At 41.9% G+C, this 21,918-nt stretch overlaps 1 protein-coding gene across 3 annotated transcripts in view; it reads left to right on the forward strand.

The window, feature by feature from the left end:
* The first annotated feature begins 1,438 nt into the window (after nt 1–1,438).
* PCNX2 (pecanex 2) overlaps nt 1,439–21,918 on the forward strand; it is a 150,659-nt gene continuing 130,179 nt past the window's right edge. For 2 of the 3 annotated variants that reach the window (XM_048299884.1, XM_048299887.1), the window contains exons 1-5: nt 1,439–1,591; nt 7,667–7,872; nt 10,318–10,432; nt 12,750–12,786; nt 13,661–14,950. In XM_048299884.1, the coding sequence (XP_048155841.1) occupies nt 1,439–1,591; nt 7,667–7,872; nt 10,318–10,432; nt 12,750–12,786; nt 13,661–14,950 (1,801 nt within the window). Of the gene's footprint in view, nt 1,592–7,666; nt 7,873–10,317; nt 10,433–11,170; nt 11,200–12,749; nt 12,787–13,660; nt 14,951–21,918 lie in introns of those variants that run through there. The other variant, XM_048299885.1, reaches the window with a different exon arrangement.

The raw sequence follows: 21,918 nt of genomic DNA on the forward strand, positions 1-21,918 counted from the left end.
GCGGCCAAGACTGTCCCTCCTTCATACAGCTCAAGAACAGCTCTTGAAATTTCACTGCTCGCTGAGGTCACACTGAGGAAGTACTCAAGCCTCAAAGCTGTAGATCCTCAGGCATCTAAGGGTGGCAGTGCTGCTGAAGAGGATGATGCCATTCCTCCCCTGCTCCCAACTGCTTGTTCATAGTGCTGTATCATCCCTCCCATCAAGCCAACACAAGCATCCCGCATGGCCACATGGCCTGCCACATCAGGGAGAAAGCTGAGGTATGTGGTTCATTAGCTCACAAATACTATAATAGCATTTTTGGTCTCCTAACTTTGTCAAAAAAATCCACACAAAGCATAGCAGAATGGCATGTTTGGTCTGTGAAACTGTAGCCATGGTCAGGAACAACTGATGTAGGGTAGATTTGGTGATGTGCATCCTTCACAAAATTGACTGCAATAAAGGTCATGCATATAGAACAGTCCCTAGAAGGGACTAGTGAGAGATTTACAATGCAATGTCACCGCTATTTCCTGATGGTTGGGAATGGGAGGTGGGGAGCACTGTGTGTGGTCAGCCCTGGTGTTCAAAACCCACCCTTACACCCCTTCCTTCAGGGGTGTCCCATAAGAATATACCTGGTATCCTTACGTCTCATTCTTCACTGACTTTAGTCTCCCCTGCTCAAGGCTTCCACTCAGCTCTATCACCTTTTCAGCCCCATTCCCCCCCACTTCACACGCCTATGCTTCCTCCAGCCTGCCCCTACCTCCTCACTCCGCTAGTTTGAGGTCAGCTGCGTGAAACTCTTCAACGAAGGCACACTGGGTTTTACCCTGAACTCATTCTTGAAAGAAACCGATTTTTTTTTTTGACGAATTTCTCCACATCCCGCCCAAAACACAGCTCAATTGAACACAAAACGGGTGGCACTAAAGCTGGGCAGAGCTCACAGATCGGAAACTCGTGATGTATCGGGCAGGATCAGTGAGAACCCGGCGGTGGGGGAGTGGCCGGCGAGGCGCGCAGCCCAGCTGGCGGCCGCCGGGGCTGCCCCTGTGCCGCGCTTTTTGGCACCTGTGAACGCACCTCGCGGTGCCCGGGGCGGGACGCGGCCGTGACGGACGCCCCCGCGCCAGAACTGCTCCCCCCCCTCCGCCGCGGCTCGGCCCGGCCCCGCTCCGCCCCGCAGCCTCCGTGCGCTGCCGCCGCTCCCGGCAGCCGGGCGCGGACCCCGGGGGGCGGCGGGGCGGCGGCCGCGGCTGGCGGGGCCGAGCGGGCGCTGTGCCCGGCGGGGGGCGGCCCGTGACGGCGGCCTCCCGGCGGCGGCGGCGCCCGGGGTGGGGCGGGCGGGATGCTCGGCGTCGCGGGGCACCATGGGAGAATCCGCGGGCGCCCGGCATGGCGGCGGCGGGCGGCTGAGGGGCGGCGGTGGCGGCGGCGGGGGGCGGCCATGGTGTCGCCGGCGGCGCGGCTGGTGGGGCAGGGCGTGTGGGCGGCGCTGACCGGGGGCTGGTACCACGACCCGGAGCAGGGGGCCTTCACCAACAGCTGCCACCTCTATCTGTGGCTGTTCCTGCTGACGCTGCCCATGGCCCTGCACCTGGTGAGAGAGGCTGGGGGCCGGGCGGGAGCCGGGGGCAGGGGGGGAGGCGCGGGCCTCGGCCCGCAGGCGGCAGCGGTGAGGGCGTGTGCGCTCAGCCGGCTGTAAACTGCCCTCTGGGGGGCTTAAATATTGGGAATTGTGGGCTTTACCTGAGGATTTTGTGTCTAAAGGTTAACGGGGTGAGTCCGCCGGCTGCGCTAGGCAGCGGCCGGACCCTTAGCCCTGCCGAAGGAGTTGGGTAGGGGTGCAGCGCTGGCCTCGGCAAGTGCTGAATGACCGTGGGGACGTTTGTTCAAAAATCTCTTTTGGAGACAGGTGTTTTGGATTTTTTTGAAGTTTGGTCCGGCCTTACCTGATGAGAAGGGTAAATAAATGGAAAAATTCAAATACCATGTAATTAATACGCCTTGCTGAATGTCACTGGTGAATCACATGGCTTTTTGTGACATGCAGCTCCCTTTGTGCTGAAATTTAAACTTTGCGAGTGAATAATAACTCGAGTTTGTTTGCCGGACCTTAAAATTTATTTTCCTCAAAAGCTTGAAACTTTTGCTCTGTTTTTGTGTGTTTTCCTACTGTGTGAGAAAAGCTTAAAGTATGCTGGATCATTGAATCTATTTTGGTGTGTCCTTCAGTGATTATAGGGTAATATTGCTTCCGTTAGAAACAGTTTCTATCCATTTGGTTCCTGGAGTGACTCAACTAAATTCTCAACTAAGTTATGTAGAAATTTTCTTTGATTGGATAAAATTTTTAAATAGGTTTCTTTACCCTATGTGGCCAGATGTGGACCTGGTTATCAAAAGCAAAGAGCATTTATGAATCCCCCTGCAATCCCAGTGGAAAGCAAATCTTGTATTTTTAAGCATGAGTTGATGCTGGATTTTGTGGCATGGATTGCAGTGAATTCCTGTAAGCATGGCTCATGGAGTTAATGAACCAAGACAACAATATGCTTTCTTCTGATTGAGAGGGTCTATTTCCTATGCAAACCAGCAAGAGTCTTGCATTGTAGGGTTTGCTGTCCAAGTCATATGTCTGATTAAAAACGAAAATAATTGAAGGCTAGCTTTTTTTTCCCAGTTGATGTAAGTGTGTATCTGGAAGGATATGTGTTTCCTTGTGGGAAACTTCTGAACTGAAGAAGGTATGGGGGTTGCACAAAAGAACACTGGACTATAGGTCAGAGCTAAGGTAAAAAAAGGCATTTTTTAAAGGGAGGGGGAGAAAATGTAACTTACCTACTGACCTCTCTTGGGCATCATCATTGCCTGTCTGGATGGACTTGCTTTTTCTGCACACTGACTGGCTTTCTGATGAATCATCTGGTTAAATGCAGGACTTTTGTTCTTGAGCTAAGATATTGCTATGGGAATTCTTTGTCCTTGATAAGAATAATGCGTTTATTATGATGGCTGCCTGAGAGTAATTACGTCCTTACATGTTTTCTTGGTTTTAAGTAGCTTGTTTCTAAGGCTTGGTAAACTTTATGCAAGACATCTATTCTTGCCACTTAAAAACTTGAACCTGCTTTTTAACTAAAGGTTTTCTCTGGTTTATAACAAATTTTGTTTATAATATTCAGTAATACTTGGGGTGATATTTATGTTACGTACTTGACACCAATGGTTTTGGATTCAGCTAAAGCAGTTGATGTTTCTTGAAATGGCAAAATCAAAACAGGTCAGAGTACTACTTTTTAAATTTTTCATTTGCTTGGGATAATCTTTTGTTGAAGTTAGGAAGTCTCTCTGAAACAGTCTGATTTGAATCAAATGGCAAAACTCATCCATCTGTTTTTAGTTTTTTCACAGTGGCTCAGCAGAGGTGTGCTGATGGTAGCATTGAGAAGCTTAAAGTATCAAGTTGTTTCTGTTGTGTGAATCGAGAATTTCTTTCTCCAGCTAATTCAGCATAGCTTACTTTGGTACTAAGGATTCCTTTATTAGCTTCCATACCTTTGAAAATGCAGATCTGTATTTCCATCACTTTCTTTTCGTTCTCATTTATCATTTAAGCATTAAAAATGTACATTGGATATTTGGAGCATCATTGCTGTTAAAATCAATTTTCGAAATTATAATGAGATCTCTTCTAACTGTGCCATATCAACTTTCATAATATATTAAGAATTAAAGTTTTTATTCCACCAAACAGTCCAGGATCCCTATGTGTTTTGCACATGAAAATGGTGATAACTTTAGTATTCAGCCCCTGGGCTGAATTCAGACCCAGTAAAACACCAGTGACCCAGACATGCAACTTTGGGAACTACTTGCATATAGCTTATTTTACAAGCTACAAGAGAATGTGCATCGTGTTTGGGTGAGTCCCCAAAACAACATGCTGAATGTTTCTCCTGCCTCTTGTTGGACAGGGAACCCTTGAACTCACAGGGTTGTTACTTCTTAAGCACGAGGTCCTCAAATCACTCTGTGATAGGAGAAGTACAACATGGCAGTATAAGGGTGTGGGCATATAAATTACTCAGAGGTAAACTAGATAAAACTGGCAGTGTGTCAGCTGCTTCCAGTCCCACTTGGCCACGTTTTACCCCACTCTGTCGATCGCTCTGTCAGAGTTAAGGATAACACAGCAGAGATACAGGCTACCCTGTTATGTACTGTATTTATTGTGTGGTAGGACACACAATTAGAACTCAAGGTACGTCCCTGGAATTTTATTTGCTACCTGCTTTCCCATGTTTTATACTGTGCGATGGACATCTCTTAGTACTGATTCACCTTAATTAACATATAAATATGGGTCTTTGGCCCCAGTGTTATATCTCCCATGCGTATCTCTGATGGTAGTGGCTGACTGCACATTTGTTTGGGAGTTCCCTCATTTGTGTTGTGTAGCACACTGGAGACAGTCAGGCCCAGGTGCAGCAGTGCCTTGCTTTAGGTGCCTCAGGGGCTCAAGCAGTGGGGGGGATACATCTGGGTCTAAGCACCCTTTATCATTCAGCCCGATTTACAAGGTATGGTACTTTTTCAAAGGTTATATACCTTTATGTATATCTTTCAGTCACCTCTACCTTTGTGCTGCTCAAATAATGTCAGTAGACACTGAAGGAGAATGTGGCTGTTCTTCCGGGAACAATCTCTGGGCAGGCAGGAGCCCCAAGCAAAGGTGCTCCATACATGGTGACATCAACTCTGTTGCATTTGCAGTAGTAAGTTGGGCCACATTTGGGACACACCAGCCTGCATTTCTGGCCGTGACCCCACACTATTCTGGTGCAGGGTACAACAGAAGCTACTGAGAACAAAAAGTACCTTATGGTAGAGTTTCTAATGGGGCGAGAATGAAGAAAACTAGGGCTGCAGCTTCCATAGAAACCTGTGGGAAGTCATGAAGCCTGCTTTCTAATGAATTTGTATTTGTGGATTTTTTTTTCCTAGCTTCTAATAAGATGTCAGCTGAATTGAAGCTTTTTCTGTCACTGGGGTGGCATCAAAAGGTCGGAGAGCTGTGTGGATTCCTCTCATTAATGGAGGAGGTGTGCTGCTGTGACCTTGCCCAATGGGGTGTATTCTCTTAAAGTTTCCTGAATAACTTTTTAGTTCTTTGTCTACCTTTCAACTGAGGGGATGGAGGGAGATGATGAATACACAGGCACATGGTGTGATTATAAAACCTCATTTTCATAGGAAACCAGGCTAATTATAATTATAGTGCATCAAAAGTGACTCTATCATCTAATTCCTCAGTGGTCTATAACTTAATTCCTCCTTAGTGTGGATTTGATATCTTTCACCTATCTGTACCTGGGAACACCAACTGCAGTCATATGACACTTGTACCTTATGCAAGAGGCCTGATGCAGAGAATGGAGGGCTTTCCATTATTGGCTTCATCTTTCTCCTAATTCCTCACGTGGGCAGGTAGCTACCTGCTGGCTTGTAGCACTCAGCCTGCCCCAGCATTCAGAGTATTAAAGATGCATTGTCCATGTTATGCGTTGGCAGTCTTGGTGTGGTGGGTGCACTAAAACATCGTGTATCTCGGACAGATGGGCAGGGAGACCACGGGCTGGCTCGGGGCACAGCTCTGGTAGGTCTGGTCACAAGGCAGGGATGAGGACATGCAGCACTCAGCATTTGCTAAAACTGGCCCTCTTTTCCACTCAGAAATCTAGGAGCTTCCTTGCAGTCTCTCTTGTAGCATGGTCTCTGCACGCATAGGCTGTGCTACTGGAAATCTATTTTTGTTGTGTCCTCTTGACATTATTCATATAATATTTATTAAGCTTTATGAATGCCACCTATAAAGCACTTCTTTTCTAGTGGGTCATTCTGAGTTATTTAATAATGAGTAATTGATCTGTACCTTTTAGTGTATAGTTGAAGAGGTTCCTTGGAAGGTGAACAAATCTCTCTTAAACAAGTCATTACAGATAACTGGCTGTCACTCTTTGTGAAGCCAAGCAATTTCTAACTCGTTTTGTAAAAACATTAGTCATAAACCACAAATTCTTCAACCTCAAGCTCTTCAACTTCATCTACCAAGCCTTATACCCTGAGAACACGAGCTTGCAAATGGATCCTCTCTCTGACCTGAGTTCACTAAATAACTGAAGGGTATGCTGAGAGTTGGTTTTTACACAGTACTCTTAACAGACTTAAGCCTCAACTTGTAGAAAGTCATGTCTGTCTTATTAGGGATCATTGGTAGTACGTACATCCTAAGTAGCTCCTCCACTATTGTGCAATAGATTCTTTGTATCTGAATCAGAATAGTCATAAAAAAGGATTTGCCTGAAAATTTTTATGTGTACATCTTGATGGTATGAAGTCCCAGTGAGCCAAAAGCAGCATCAGAATTGCAACCCACTTGCTTGTCACAGCACAGAAATGATTCAACATTAATTTCAACATCAAGATAAATGTGGTGACTTGTTCTAAAGATGAAATAAGCATGCCTTGTTCTTCCCTTCACCTGTGTGGTCGATGTGGTTTATTTATGAATTTGGAAAAATGATTGATTTAGTCCCAAAGCAAAGACCATTCTTAAAAATTAACTTCAGTAGGCTTTCAGCAAATCGTGAGTATTGAAAACCTTTTTTTTTTTTTGTTTCTTGCTTGGGTTTTTTTGTTGTTGTTGTGCAAGACTATAGTAAAGCTCTGTTTAAAAAATAACCCTAAAACTTGAAATGAGATGAAACTCACTGTGAAACTGCACCTGTGTAATGACAATACACAAGCGTGTTCTGTGACTATAGTGGTAAAGACTTTGGTACTTCAATTATAACTGCAAGTGTCCATTGCTATGATTTGCCCTTTACTGTAAGGAAGTATTGTATAAAAAAAGTTGTTAGTATGTCATGTCTGTGAAAGAACTTTACAGACTGTAGTGGAACTGTAATTAATTTTAATGGCTAAGAACTGAGGTGCTCATCACAGATCAGCAAACATATCACAGACAGCTGCAAATTAACAATTATGCACTTCAGAAAAGGAATTCAAAGAGGTTGTGTCATAGTTTAACCCTAGCTGGCAACTAAGCACCCCACAGCCAATTGCTCACTCCTCCAGCCTCAGCCAGGACAGATGCCTCTCCAAATGCATTTTTATTCATTTGTTTTTAGTAGTCCTGACTAATTATTTAAAATTCCTCAGTGGTTAAGGTATTTGGGAACATGTTGTGAGGCATTAGAAAATGGACATCAAGCTACAGCGTTTTACTATTGAGTCATAACTGACATACAGGGTAAGATGACAGACGTTTTCTAAAGGTTTCCTGTTTTTAGATAACTAATGTTTCTTTTTGTGTCTGTATTTTTATGAATTCATAGTTTAGGAAAGGCTCCAGCTGCATTAACATGGAAATGTAGTATTTTAAAAAGCTTTTTAATGTTTGTCTGTGGTGAGTTTTTGCTGATTTTGATAGTAAATAATATCCACAGTTAATTGAAAGAAGAATAGATCTTGTGAAATAGGCTGAACCTTGAAGAAACCCTTAAACCTTTTCTGTAAGCAGAACTCAATATATATATTGTATTTAAAAATTTTAGCAGCATCTTCTCAAAACAAACTCTTATCATTGTGTCTTCATTATTTCTTCCTATAGGCTTTTCCAGCAAATGCAGTGACAGTTTTTGTGTACTGCAGCTCGGTGACAGTGTTCTTCACGGTAATAAAGGTGATCAGCTACCGTTTGCACCTTATGTTTGATAAAGGCGAAGTAATTCAACAGAAGCTCTCAAGAAAAAATGGAAGGCAATGTAAAGATACAGAGGTTCAAAAAGGAGAAGCGGTTCAGTCCTCAAATTGTAGGTAAGGTTTTCATTGCCTTGCTGGCACATTATGTAAAATGGGTGAGTTTGCACCATGGTCCTGCACAGCAGAAATGTCTGTTGAGTGCAAAAAAACTCCTTACAGTTGTATGAAGAATGACACTTTTAAAAACCTGATTAGTGCTTTTATACTGGGTAGCTGAAACATTCTTGTAGTGGAGCAGGCTGAGCTGCACCTGATTCAGAGGTCAGGCAGCAGCTGGGCACCATGAAGGTGGTAGAGGAGATATGTACTGGAGATCTGTGCTAACAGATCCTGGAGAGAACCTGGAAGAAGTTTTCTGGGGAAGCCTTAAAAGCTTGGTCTTTCCACTTCCTGCTGTGCTTACTTGCTGGGAAGAGGCAAAGAAGTGGCACGCACCTGTTGGCAAAGAAGATGCTTTAATAACGTGGCTTTGGAAGCCCGACCTTGTGTTGCCTTTGTGTGCTTGTAGCAAATTCCCTCTCAGATCACACCTAGATGTGAAGTTGCTTTTCCCCCTTATGTTTTATTGTGACTGCTTATGATGCTTCTGTCATCCTGTTCATGAGGAAGGCTTTTGTTTCTCAGGGGCATTTGGGAGGTAGTTGTAGCTTCTCTATGGAGGAGCCAAGTACTATTAGTCTTTGCTGCATATAATCAATAAGGCTGCTTCCAGGCTGTGATGGGATTAAAGGTAAAAACAGTAGTGGAATGAAGACTAGTACTGACATTTTTCAGGTTTGCGTATTGGTAGAATGTTCCGCTATACACTCTTGGGAATAAATGGAGACCTTTCCTGCTGGTTTTTCAAGCTTGAGTCATGCAAACAAATGAAGCTGGCGAGTGGCTTTCAGTGATCCCAAGTGTTATGACAAATGTGAAAAATGCTGAAATAAGGTACATCTAAAAGTGATAGAAGCATAAAAATGTCCAAAGCAAGCTTAAATTGAGTAGCTTTGTTAAAACTACCAGTCAAGCTTCAACAGAGAGCTCTATATAAAAGAACTTACTTAGGGTATTTTTGGGTGCATTTGCAGTTGCTACTGCTAGTTCTGTGCCAGCTAAGTAGTGTCAAGATAGTTTGTGTTCCTCTGTGCTACTGTTCTTCCATGTCTTTACACGTGCACATCTGTGCTACACTCCTGGCAGTGATGTTGCTGGGAGAGTCAAGGTCTGCCTGCATCAAGACCCTTTGAGAAATGCCTCTGTGTGTCACTAACCATACAACATTTCTGTTTTAGATGGGGTTATGCCTTTCAGACTGTTGTGGCTGAGAAGTAAAGGTAGAATAAGTTAAAAGTTGCATGTTAAATCACGTGACTCTTCCTCCCAGGTTGATTTGTGTATGCAGAACAATCCATTATTTTGTACTCAGTCAGAAAATAAAGAACATAATATTATTTTGACTACATGGATGACAGAATTTTTTAAACAGACCTTGGTAGTTGGCAAGTTGGTTGAACAAGTTTTTGAAGCTAGTTAACTACAAAGTATTGTGGAAAGAAGATTGAGACCCCCAGATAAATAATGTTATAGCTTAGATACAGCTTTAGAGTTTTAAAAACAGGTTTTTGGTGAAAAAAACAAATGAACCCCATGAACAAATGGAAAAGCCCAGCCTCACACTTTTTGACATTTCACTGTGGTGTTTTTCTGGGTTGTTTCTTTTTTATTGACTGAATTTTTGTTGTGCTATACCTGAGAAAGAGAATATTTGTAGGTTCTCAATAGTAAACCTTGTCCAAAAATACCTGCTTATATCCATGGAAAAGCCAGTAGAAAATATGCATAAAAGGAGTTTTTGGGTAGTTTAGTGTATCCACAAAGGAACTGATCAATAAATTGCCTTACAGTATATGAAGTTAGTAATAGCTGTATACTTGGTTTGCCTAGATCAGAGCAAAAATATTATTTTGTGGTTTAATGATTGTATTAGTACTCTCTGTCTTGCATTTCAAGTAGTTGTTTTATGGGAGGTTTCCAAATAAAAAGGCAGTTAGATAAGCCCTGTGTACACAAGGATTTACAAAGCCAAAGTTGTGGAAAGAATAGCATTTGATTGTCATATGTCTAAGGAAAAGCCCCAAATAGCTTTTTCTGCCAATAAATCTGTGTGTGTGTCAGGCAGGCTAAATGGTATTATATACTCATAGGGAGGTTGAAGAGATGTCATTGTATTTCTCATAGCTCTACTTCTGAAGACACCATAATCATTTTAGATTGAGGGGTTTTTATTATTTTATTTTTATCAAGTTGTCTTGGTGAGGAAGGAAGTGCAGAAAAGCATTACAGTATTTTTACAGCCCTGGGCTTTTATCATTGGAGGAGAAAGAAGTGCTCTTACTTCATTGTGCTGTGCTACTTCTTCCCATTTTGTTCTTATTCTTCAACTACTTCCCAAAACTCACTGTGATGCCCCGTGGTAAGAAGCATTTCTTTATCTTTCATTTGCTTTCGCTTCAGCAATAACTCGGGGGATCATGTCGTCGGTGAGACCAGCCAAAATGACTCCACCCAAACAATTCCTGACGGTTCCAGAGCGCAGGCTCCGCACTCGCAGGACTCACCTGGAGCAACGGTTAGTATGCGCCCCTCTCCAGCAGTGTCCTCACCTCGTGCAGTCCACAGCTCACCACACACAGTTTTGTGTTGCCAGCTACTGCTTGCTTGTAACATAGGTCTGCTCCAAGGAGGAGGGGTCATTCCGTGCATCTACTTGGGTATACCACTGCTGCCAGTCAGCCTTGTCTTAAAGGTTTGGCTTTGCAGAGCTGAAACTGTCCTACATAATGCTGCACTTCTTAGGAGGGCTCTCTCTGCTCTATAGATAGCAAGCGGCCTTTGGAAATCTTGCCAAGAGCAACTAGCTGTTGTGGCTGCTTTGAGAGAAGGCAGAGAGGCTAATGCAATCAGCATTATTTTGTTGCCTCTGAAGGGATCTGCTCCCGGAGCATTAATAATTTGGTTTTGTGTAACTAGACTTATGCTTATAAAATGAACCAAAACCATCTCTTGAGTATTTAAACAAAGCATAAAAGCCATTTAAATCTAGGAGATGTCTACAGGAGGTTAAAAGTACATGTATGTGCACTCAATGCCATTGGCCATGCTTAATAAATCAAAGGTATATGAAATGATGAAGGTGATGTATGTAAATGTTATGAAAGAAAAAAATAGGAAACACTCATGATAAGTTGAAGAAATTTTCAAAAAATTAAGAAACAGAATAACACTGTCTGTGTAATCTTAAGCTACTCCCCTTGCATACTGTGATAACATCTTTAATTATGTGATGCCATGCTATTTTTTTCTACAGGACTCCTGCCTCAGTCAGTGCAGAGGATGGTTAGTGATTTCTGAATAAGTGGCTATTTGATACTTCATTCTGTCTTTGTATTCCTCCACACCCACCCTTTATCCCTATTTACTACAAATTACTCAAATCCTGGTCTGAATCAGAACTATTTCTTCATTTCCTGGAGTGTTTTTACCTTTTTGTAGCATCTGTATGATTCACAGACATTAATAGTTCTTTTGGTTTGTTTTTTTTTTTTTTTTTTTTTTTTTTAATGAGGTAAAATATTTTTCACCTTGTTTCTGTCCTGCTCTCCAGTATTCTGGTATTTGTCCATTCTGCAAACCTATGTCTTCCTGGGATCTCATCCTAGTCTCCCACTTCCAAACATGCAGGTTGGGTCTTGTCAAACCACGTCTCCTGTTCTTGCTGCCAGGATACCACCATGAAATTTTAGAAAATAATAATTATTTCCTCTTGGTTTTGGTGCCTGTCAGTCAGAAAAGAGCCACATTTTTTTCAATGTCTCGTTCTTAATTATGCACTTGGGCTGTTGAATTTGAACTCCTGAAGTGTTCCTCTGGGGTATTGTGTTTTGTTTTGAGCTCCCCAGTTAGTTCCCATGCACATTGACCTTCTGTTGAGAATCCAGCAGAGGCCACCAACGTGATTGAGGATGATGTGTAAGGACAGGCAGATGGGATGTTTTAGCCTTTGTAAGGCTAACATCTTTTGTAAGAGTAGAAGAGGAGCTTACTGCTGTCTGCAGCTTTCTAATAGTAAGATACACAGCAGACTGAGCACTCTCTTCTCAGAGGTGCCTTGTGACAGGATAAGAAACAGTTGCAGCCATGGAAAGCTACAGTTAGATCAATTACATTTAATGTCTTTTGTGTGGGGTTGTTTTGTTTGTTTGGTGGTTGGTTTGGTGTTTTTTTTTTTTCCCTACCAAGTGAGTGGCCAAATACTGGAAGAGGTTTTCCAGAGAAGTTGTGAAATCTCCTTCTTTGGAGATTTTCAAAACTCTGTTGGAGATGGCCCTGAGCAACCTGTTCAAACTGTACCTGCTTTGAGTGTGTGTGTATGGCAGAGGGGATTTGATGACCTTCAAAGCTTTCTTGGAATCTAAATGATACTATATTAATTTAATGTCTCTGTCTTCTAGTTTTCCATTGAGGAATATTTACCAATGCTAGAGACCAGACTTTTCATTCTAGTGCTTTGGAAACACATAGCTGGAAAAGTGGAACAGATGAACACATTCCATTCCTTAATGATTAAAAAAAAAGTATCTGGATTAGGCACTGCAAATATTTTTTTTTAGAGGACATCTTCCTTTTCTTTCCCCTCCCCAAACATCACACACAATTGCAGTGATTCAATTTGGAGCATGACTGTTCTATAACCATCTCCCTCACCCACCCCTTGCATTTTGTGCAAGGTACGTGTTCAAATTTCAGTGATGTTAAGCAGCTTACCAACGCTGTAATTAACCTTTGATTAGATAGCTATTGATAGCTACATTGATAGATGGTTTTTTTCCCAACAGAATTTAATAAGTGACCATGTTAATCTTGTGTGTTTCTTTTCATTTTTTTAGGACCTGCCAACACGGGAAACTATTGAAGATCTTAGAGGTATTTTAAAAGCTTTATAAATCCCCTTAAACTGTTGTTTAATCATTGCTTGGCACAAAAAGTAATGGCACAGAGGATCCCATGGCAGGTTCTGTTGTGCCTCCTACTAGGATCTGAGTTGAAGAGCCAGAACTAAATTTCAAGGGTGTTCTAACAGGCTAAGCTTTCTCAGCTGTCAGCCAACCTTTTTGGGATGCAACCTTTTGAGGGTTGTGTGAATAGCTCTCCCCATTTTGATACAGGGAGATGAAAAAGCCTTGCCCCACATTCTTGGGAAGCTCTGTGCTTCTGTAAAGCATTAAACTAGGAACCTAACACTTGGATTTCATCTTAGAGCCTTTAAACATCTGACTGTGGACTTCCATTGTGGTTGTCAACCTTTAGCTCTGTATTGTATATTCCAGTACAGCTTACATTGCCTACAGTTCCAGTGTTTGAGATGTCTTAATATTTTAAATATTACTTCCTTTTAGTTAAAGTTGATCGCAGTATCCTATGTGGCCATTTAGGAATTGCAGAAAGTGATTCAGCAAACCTGCATCATTGGCTTATTCTTTCTTTCATCTCTCCCTAAGTAGGGATAGTTCTATAAAACATTTTGATTTTGAAACTAGCTGTTTCTTCAGCTGTTTTGATTATTTAAATAGACATGCTGCTACACTTGTCCTGACTTGGAAGGGTTCTATCTTGCTTTTGTAGTATTTCATATGTAGCTAACAAAAAAACTTCTGTGCTTTGGAACTGTTTTAATCAGCTACATCATCTGTGCTTCCTTTGCTCTGCTCTGGATCAGATTTTGTTGGTTAAAGATCATACTTTAATAATGCTTAGTGTTCATGTTTGTGAGACCTAATGCCCACATGTTTTTCCTTAGGTGTTACGGTACTAGAAGACCAGGCTACACCACAAGTTTCATCTACCTCACCCTGTATCAAAGCAGATATGTTACCTGTTTCTACAACCTCTGGTTCAGGTGCCACTACATCAGCAATAGCAACAAAACCAGCTGCTATGGAAACATTTCCTGGTGATGGAGTAAATGAAAAAGGAGTGAATGGACAGCCTTGTGGACACCATGGATCCCAAGATATTCTTGTGGACAGAGACATAGCTAAAAACTTCTCCAATATTTCTTCATCACAAGGTGATATTTTAAGGACTGGAGTTTCTTCAGAGCCATGGGACAGTGAAAATTCAGTTATTTCAGACCATTTAAGTAATCCTAAAAGCTACAAAAGAGAGAAATTGCCAGATGGATCACCACAGACGGGCTTTATCAGTAACTGTCCACAGTGCAATGCCATTGCAACCAAAGAGCATGAGCACATGGAAAGTTCTTTAAATGCTGGCAGTAGCCATGAGGACCTTGATTGCTCAGACAGTGAGAACGCTGTTGAAGTTGTGGACAATTCTCTTCCTGCAGACCAGCTGTGTGAGCCCATTAAAATTGTTATCACAATGAGTACTACCCCAAACACCACCCTCAGTGACCTACCAGGCTCTGTCCACTTACAGGCCCTGGAAAGTGAGAGAACAAGCTCAGCTCTTGACTCTGGTGTAGTTAGAGCAGGCTGGTCAAGTCAGCAAACTAATGAACAACTCAGAATTCCTGTTATCACGTTTGACCTGTCTGATGACAGTAAAGCTAAGCCTTGCTCAGAAGTTAGTGAAAGTGACAGAGCTCCGGAAATGTTGAGGGCAGAGCTGTCATCCAACCAATGCTCTGGCTATGAATCGGGTGATGCAGTAAAGGAGCACAGCAACCCAGCAAATACACCTCTAGAAACTAACACTTGTTCAGATCCAAATCAGGAAAATGCTTTGGAAAATGTCCAGACTGTGGATTTAAGTTCTAAGGAAGAGCTGCATAACCTAGACCCGCAGTCCTGTAGAACTGCTCATGAAAAGAGGCACATGCGGGTGTTGAGTGTAGACAGCGGGACAGATGTGCTTTTAAGTAAGAATTTCATGGAGGTATCTGACAAAGAAAAGACCTTACCAACCTCTAAATCAGATCTAGAAGCTAAAGAAGGACAGATGCCCAATGAATCTAACTTCCTAGAATTTGTCTCCCTCTTGGAATCCATTAATACCTCAAAGATGAAGACATCTAATCAATCCACTGTCAAAATGGAGACGGCAAAGGAAAATGGGCTTGTTGGAGGTATTATGCATGGCTCACAATTCTTTTGGAATAAAGATTTTATGAAGAGTTTGATTGCTTACAGCAGCTTAGCTGGATATCTGCAGTAGGACAATTCCCAGAGGAAGACTGGTTTTGTTAATGGGGCCATAGTAGGGCTGGACTTGGTGTGACAAAGTGGTTTAGTGAAAGTATGTGACAGTGCCAGCTGCAGTTTTTAAATATTTTTATCTTCTTGAAGAAAACTGTTTTTCTTCTTGTAGGAAACCTAGTGATAAGCTTAGTAGGTGTCCGTTATGTATCTAGTATTCTGTACTAAAATAGTGTGCCTGGATTGTTGAAATGCCAAAAGTATCTTGCAAAAATGTGTATAGCTACAGCATTACACCTGCCCTTGCACATCTTATGAGGTGCATGTTGAGGAGTTGTCTGTGTGCCTCTAAGTATGAAAGCTGGAGTTGTCACTGGAGATGGTTCAACTTTTAGCTAATGCATGGGTGCACACATATCTGTATTTCTAAATTTCCTGAATGGTTGTGGGTTGGCTTATAATTAAAAAAAAAAGCAAAAATCATGTATTTGTTCTCAATAGGTGAGAGTTTTGATTTTCAGTCACTTAAAATTAATATATTCGCATTTTAAGGAAAAAAGTTTGGTGCCTGTTTTCAGTGAAAGCCCCCAGTGTTTTAATGAAAAATAATATATTCCCATGCAAGTTTCCATTTAATCGAGGGCTTTTACTTAAAATCAATCAGCTAATTTAAAAACCTATATGCAGTACAATTTATAGCTCCTGTATAGAAATACCTGGTTTTATTCAGCGTTCTCATTGCTGTCACTGAACTCTGTGACTGTTTTCTGTTGGGAAGGAGTGTTGTTCGTAGTGTCTCTAGCAGCCCTCTAGGCAAAACTGGCAGGGCCATTTAATGAGGATGTGAGATACCGTGTGGTGAAGGCAGATGCAATCTCAGGGTACTTCCCCCAAGTGGTCAGTGCAATCAGATTAGAAGATCTGAGTCAAAGTGAAATAAGACAACCTGTACCTTCCCCTTCTCCAAAATACTTGTTTTACCTTAGATCCTATAATAAGCTGTTTTAAGAAAGCCTGAGAGGATGCAGTCTCAATACTCAGTTTGCGTGGAAGAACTAGAACAACTTGGCACTCCTATTTTGCCTGCTCCCTGTTCCACTAGCTCATTCCTGCAAGAACCTTCCATTACATGAAAAATGCCCAACTGACTTAAAAGCTTTTTTAAAAACTATTGTGAAATGCGTACTTTTATCTTGTTTAGAAAAATAAGTAGATTTATCTTCTCAGTATGTCATTTTCTTTTTTTTTTACCTTTCACTCTGTCTTTCTTTAAGTCTGTCCTATCCAATGTATTACACCCCTATCTCATTCCATCTTTCGCTTGGGTCCATTTTTCTTCCACTTTTTCTAATTCTGTGCCTTTCCTTCCTCAGTCATCCCTTCTCAATTTAGGCACTCCCCTCCTGTGCCACCTCCTTATTTGTCTTCCTCTTCATATTGGTACTCTCTCTTCTTCCCTTCTGTTCTTCCTAGCAATCCTCACTGTTGCTGTTTTGGGCTTTTCCACTCTATTGAGCCCACCTGAAGCTGTTGCCTCACCACAGCTTGCATTCACTTCTCCTGTACTTACCCTCCTATCCATTCCTTTGTCAAATTTTGCTCTTCCTGTACCTGCTGCCTCTCTTCTGGTGTATCTTAGTCATCTCTCCTGCTTTCTCAGACTGTTTATTCTTCAGCGCAGTTTCTGTCCTTCTCTATCTAGCTTATCACCCTGCCCAGCTGGCTCCGGTTTGTGCGCTGGTTGCCCAAGACAAATGCTGAGCAAGCCCTGCTTCTCACCTGAGCCTGCTGAGCTCTGATGGATTCCTGGGGTGCAGAGTCACGTGCCTGCACAACACCACACAGCAACATGAGGGGTGCAGCAAGCAGATTGTGATTTTTTTTCTGTTCCTCAACCATAAAAAGGAACATTTACACAAAAACTGTACTTCTGAGTGATGTGATTTAGCTGGAAAAGAGAATTTCAGAGGTAAATTTAAATGAAAATTTAAAAAGGGAGAGGGTAGCTAGTCTAGAAAGGTCTTTCAGACAAATACCCTCAAATAATATGAATGAGGAGGGTTGCTGCATAAAAGAAAGAAATGGATGATCAGAATTAGTCAGACTCAGATTCCACAGTGACAAAAAAACCCCCAAACCCCACCCCCAAAACTTATTAATGTGTTATTGTGCTTTAGATCTGGCAAACAAGATTCTTCTTATACAAGATCATGAGGAAACAGAAGAATTCTGTTGTTCCCTCAAACCAAGCTCTTATTTAGTGACTTGAACTGAATTTCATAGAATCATGGAATAGTTTTTTTTGGAAGAGACCTTAAAGATCATCTAGTTTCAAACCCCTGCCATAGGCAGGGACACCTCCCACTATCCCAGGTTGCTCCAAGCTCTGTCCAACTTGGCCTTGAACACTTCTAGGGATGGGACATCCACAGCTTCTCTGGGCAACCTGTTTTGGTGCCTCACCACCCTCACAGTAAAGAATTTCTTCCTAGTATCTATTCTAAATCTTCCTATTTCTATTTTCTTAAGTCTGTACTTTTGTGAGATAGTGAAGTTGAGCTGCATATGTGTGTAATTAAGTGTCTTTGTTTCCAGTGTGGACTCAGCAAGTGTCACCCTTAAACAGACATGGAACGACTGGAAAGGGGGTGCCCTGCAGGAGTGGGGATGGCAGCTGTTGATTCTGTGCCTTGAACTGGTGCTGTGGGAAAGAGGAGATTCAATCTGAACTCCTTGAGCTTGGGAGAGGTAGTTCAAAGGCAGTTATTTTTAAGAGCAAGTAGGCTTTGTTTTCTAGCCTTGTCAGAACGTGCTGTTTGCTAAAATAAATTACTGTCATTACTGGCAGCTTCTCCACAGCAAGACTGAGTTTTAGGAATAAGAAAGCCTTTAATTTATTTACAACCTTGCAATTGCAAATATGCTTTAACAATACAGCATCTTGGAACGGATCTGAATAAACATTATTCCCACATTAGAGTGGTTGTTAAGAAAAGTGTGTGTGTGGGAATAGAGTCAAGTTATGCACCAGTTGTTTTGAGGGAGGAGGTTGGTTCTGTTTGGTTTTTGTTCTTTTTAACCTTGCAAACCGTCTAATTGGCAAAGTTAGTAATAGATGTCTGGTCCGAATGAGCATGAAATGCACCCCAGAAAGGTTTTTTTATTAGGCAATGTGAGAAACTTGGCAAATGCCTTGAAAGCTGGATATTCAGAGCTGTGCAAAAGAAAGCTGGTATTTTGCATAATTTGTGGAACGTGGGGAAATGTGCTCATCAGAACAGTCCGGAAAGTGAGTGAATGTTGTGGATGGGTCTTTGTTATGGGTGGTCCCTCATAGAACTTGTGTGTTCTGTGGAAGTAGAACAGTTATCATCTTGACCACATAAGCCTTCACCAATAGACAGCTTGGTAAAATGCAGTATGAGAAAGTGAAAACCTTGCTTTACACTACTAAGGGTCCCAGATTTAATCTGTTAAAATATAGGATATAAAAGCTCTAAGAGCTGTTCTATAGCCACTCTACCTCTTCTAGATTGTGAGAAAATATCACTGACACTGTTGCTAAAACTGACTTTCAGACCAGTGTCCTTTCAGTTTTGAATTACACTTGTACCACCCGCTTGATGAAAGTGTGTTGTAGGGCAACTGTAAATTTTTTTCAGTGTTTGGGAAGTGTAAGGAAATCTGGGTTTATTGGCTTGCTTTGGGTTCCTCTGATGTGTCTTGAACCAAGTAAGAGCAGTTGTGCATCAGACTGATGCAGGGCAAAACCTCCTGTATGTCCCCTTTGGCACAGCTGGCTTTTAATCTAGGTTAGGCAATACTATCACCCAGGGAGCAAAGCCTGCTGTGGGAGTGGTGGGGACTGGCGCGGGAGAAACTAAACCAGGACTGCATGGCCTGAATTTAGATGTTTTGCAGGCTCTTTTTAGAAAAGGTACTCATCATTCTGGGCAGTGCACAAACCACAGCCTCGAGTGAGTTGTTCTGGATCCCAAGCAATTACCCTTCTCCTATAAAAAACTAAAACATACTCCTGTGGGTATTTTTAGACTCTTTTTTTTTTTTTCCCCTTGCATATGAGGAGGAGGACTATCATGTGCCATATAGTCATGGGGAAGAAGGATCTTGTGCATTGAGTCACTGGTGCAGTTGACAGCTGTGGTGGGAAGTGACAGCACATGGTTTTGTAGGCAGGTGGGTAGCACCTAGGAAATAAAGCCCTGCCTGGTGCTATCTCATCTCTGAGCAGCTGTGTATCTCCCTAACTCCTTGGATGTGGAGGAACTGGTGTGCAGAACTCAGTTCTCTAAATCTGATGCTCAATGGGTAAGGCTTGACAGGTTGAAATTTTAAGACTTCAGGCTTTAAATCGAAGAGCTAATAGCACGTATGATGACAAGTCTGACATCTGCAAAGAAAATACAAGGTTATTTCAGAGGTCTGTATTCTCATGTAATTGGTAGGTATAATGATTAGGCTACTTACTCCTAGCTCTGCTGCTGACAGAGGAGATTGTTTTGAGCAAGTCACTTCCTGTAGCTGGTACAATGCCTGTTGCTAGTTTTTCCTGTTCCTTCAGGATTAATGTGGTAATCCTCATTAATGGGTAATGCCATGTGCTTCTTCAGTGTCCATGCTGAAATCTTGTAGCAATTCTTGGACAGTGTGGCATTCCCTGGGCACTCCCATTGTCTGGTGGATGACCAGCTTAAATGTCAGTTGTTTTTTTTAATGTATTTGTGGCATAATAGACAAATTTGGGTAGAGAATAAAGTGCATAAACTAGATGTTTCTGCTAAAGCAGCTGGTGAAGAAAGGATTAGGAATGTCTTTAGGATTTATACTCCACATATATGAATGGCACAGTTCACAGCTTGTAGAACTTTTGTTTCATGCTGGTACTAACAAAAGCATAGAGTGATTTGAAATCAATTCTCTGTGGCTGAACAGGCAACAAATATCTTTTAAAGTGAAAATTTCTGTTTTGGAGCATAATGTTGTTGAAGAAAGTGGATTCTGTAGCAAAGCAATTAATGAACAGAAGAAAGACAGGCTTAATTAGCTTAATTCTGCTTGCCCAGATTTCAAACCAGATGGTGTTTGAAATTATGACAGCAGTGGCATTTTATTGTACAGGAGTGAGTGATGAAGGTTGGGATAGGGATATGTAAGTAAAAGATGAGGAAGAAGGTTTGGAAGACTCTGTTAAGGGGTCACAAATAGTAAAAATGTTTTGGAGAAAAGTTACAGAGAAATAAAATTTCATTCTAATTACCTAATAGTAAGGCAACTTTAAGGTTGAGATACACTGATAGTTGGTTATTGTGATTGCTGTATCACAGAATTATAGAATGGTTTAGGTTAGAAGGGACCTTAGTAAAGATCATCTAGTTCCAACCTCCCTCTGCCTTGGGCAGGGACACCTTCCACTAGACCAGGTTGCTCAGAGTCCCATCCAACCTGGCCTTGAACACCTCCAGGAATGAGGCATCCATAACTTCTCAGGGCAAGCTGTACCAGTTCCTCACCACCCTCACAGTGAAGAATTTCTTTCAAATATCCAATCTAAACCTGCCCTCTTTCAGTGTAAAGACATTCTTCCTTGTTTTATTGTTACACACTCTTGTAAAAAGTCCCTCTTCAGATTTCTTGTGGTCTCTCTTCAGGTACTGGAAGGCTGCAATAAGTTCTCCCTGGAGCCTTCCCTAGGCTGAAATCTCAGCCAACTCTCTCACCTTTTCCTTGCAGGAGAGAGGTTCCATCCCTCTGATCATCTTGGTGGCCCTCCTCTGGACTCACTGTTTTTACATACGTACAAAGGCTGTTCCATTTCAACTTTAAAATTGTTTTCAGCCTTCTCCTAGAGTAGAACAGGGGTTTGTCTATAAAGATGATTTGGGACGCTTAGAATCTGTTCTATAAGTGAAAAGGTTACATGGCAAAAGAAATTATGGTACTGTAACTGCTTTTAAATTAGGAGCTCATTTGTCAGCACTGGGATGGTATACTTGTAAGTAATGTTGCCATCCTGTTAAAAGTCTTTGGTGCAGACAAAAATGTTTACATAAAGTATTTTATGTATGACATATAAGGATTGTTCCTCTTGGTAAATATTTTACCAGGATAACTTAAGTTTATGTCTTGTGCTCTATCAAAATATGAAAATGGTGTACAGACCAAAACTTGGCTGTTTGTGCAGGACTCTTCTGAGTCACCCTGCCCCAAGACTGTTTAGCCATGAGTCCTGATAGTTACACCTCACATGTCTGAGTCATGTGGCATATAATTTCCAGATAAATTATGTGGTTATTGCAGAGCCTTGGTCTGATCTTGATATTACTGTGAGCCCAGCCATGTATGCGCTGGACACGTGTGGAGCTGTGGATAAGGGTAAATGGCACAGGGAAAAGTGCAAGTACACTGCCATGTTGTCCTTTTTAGTCTGCTCTTGCACTTGGAAAAGGTTTTTCCTGGTATTTGAGCTTTGCCAGCACAATTTCCACGCAGGGAGCATTTGGTGACGTAGAGCTGATTGCATACTCTGGCAGAACACTCCTAGTCTAGACACCTCTATCTTCATTTAAATACTGAAGGTGTAAGTCACCTGGAAGAAGACGAGTAATAGTCTTGAAAACCAGTCATGAAGCCATCATGGCCCACCTTTCCAGTGCTGGAAGTACTCATCACCGTGGTGTTGTCTGATTGGCACGTAAAACTTGTAAGAAGCAGTACGTTTAGGTTTTTGTTATTATGACTCTTTACCACAGCAGGAAAAAGAAGTCTGCAAGGCTTGTGGTTTGGAATAGAAAAGAGAGAAGCATTTTCTGAAACCACTAGATAATCAAATTTAAAAAATCTTTTTAATTGTTCCAGCCCTAAAGCTAGTTTGGGGCAC

The sequence above is a fragment of the Corvus hawaiiensis genome, chromosome 3 (assembly GCF_020740725.1).
Source record: "Corvus hawaiiensis isolate bCorHaw1 chromosome 3, bCorHaw1.pri.cur, whole genome shotgun sequence".
NCBI classification, from domain to species: Eukaryota; Metazoa; Chordata; class Aves; order Passeriformes; family Corvidae; genus Corvus; species Corvus hawaiiensis.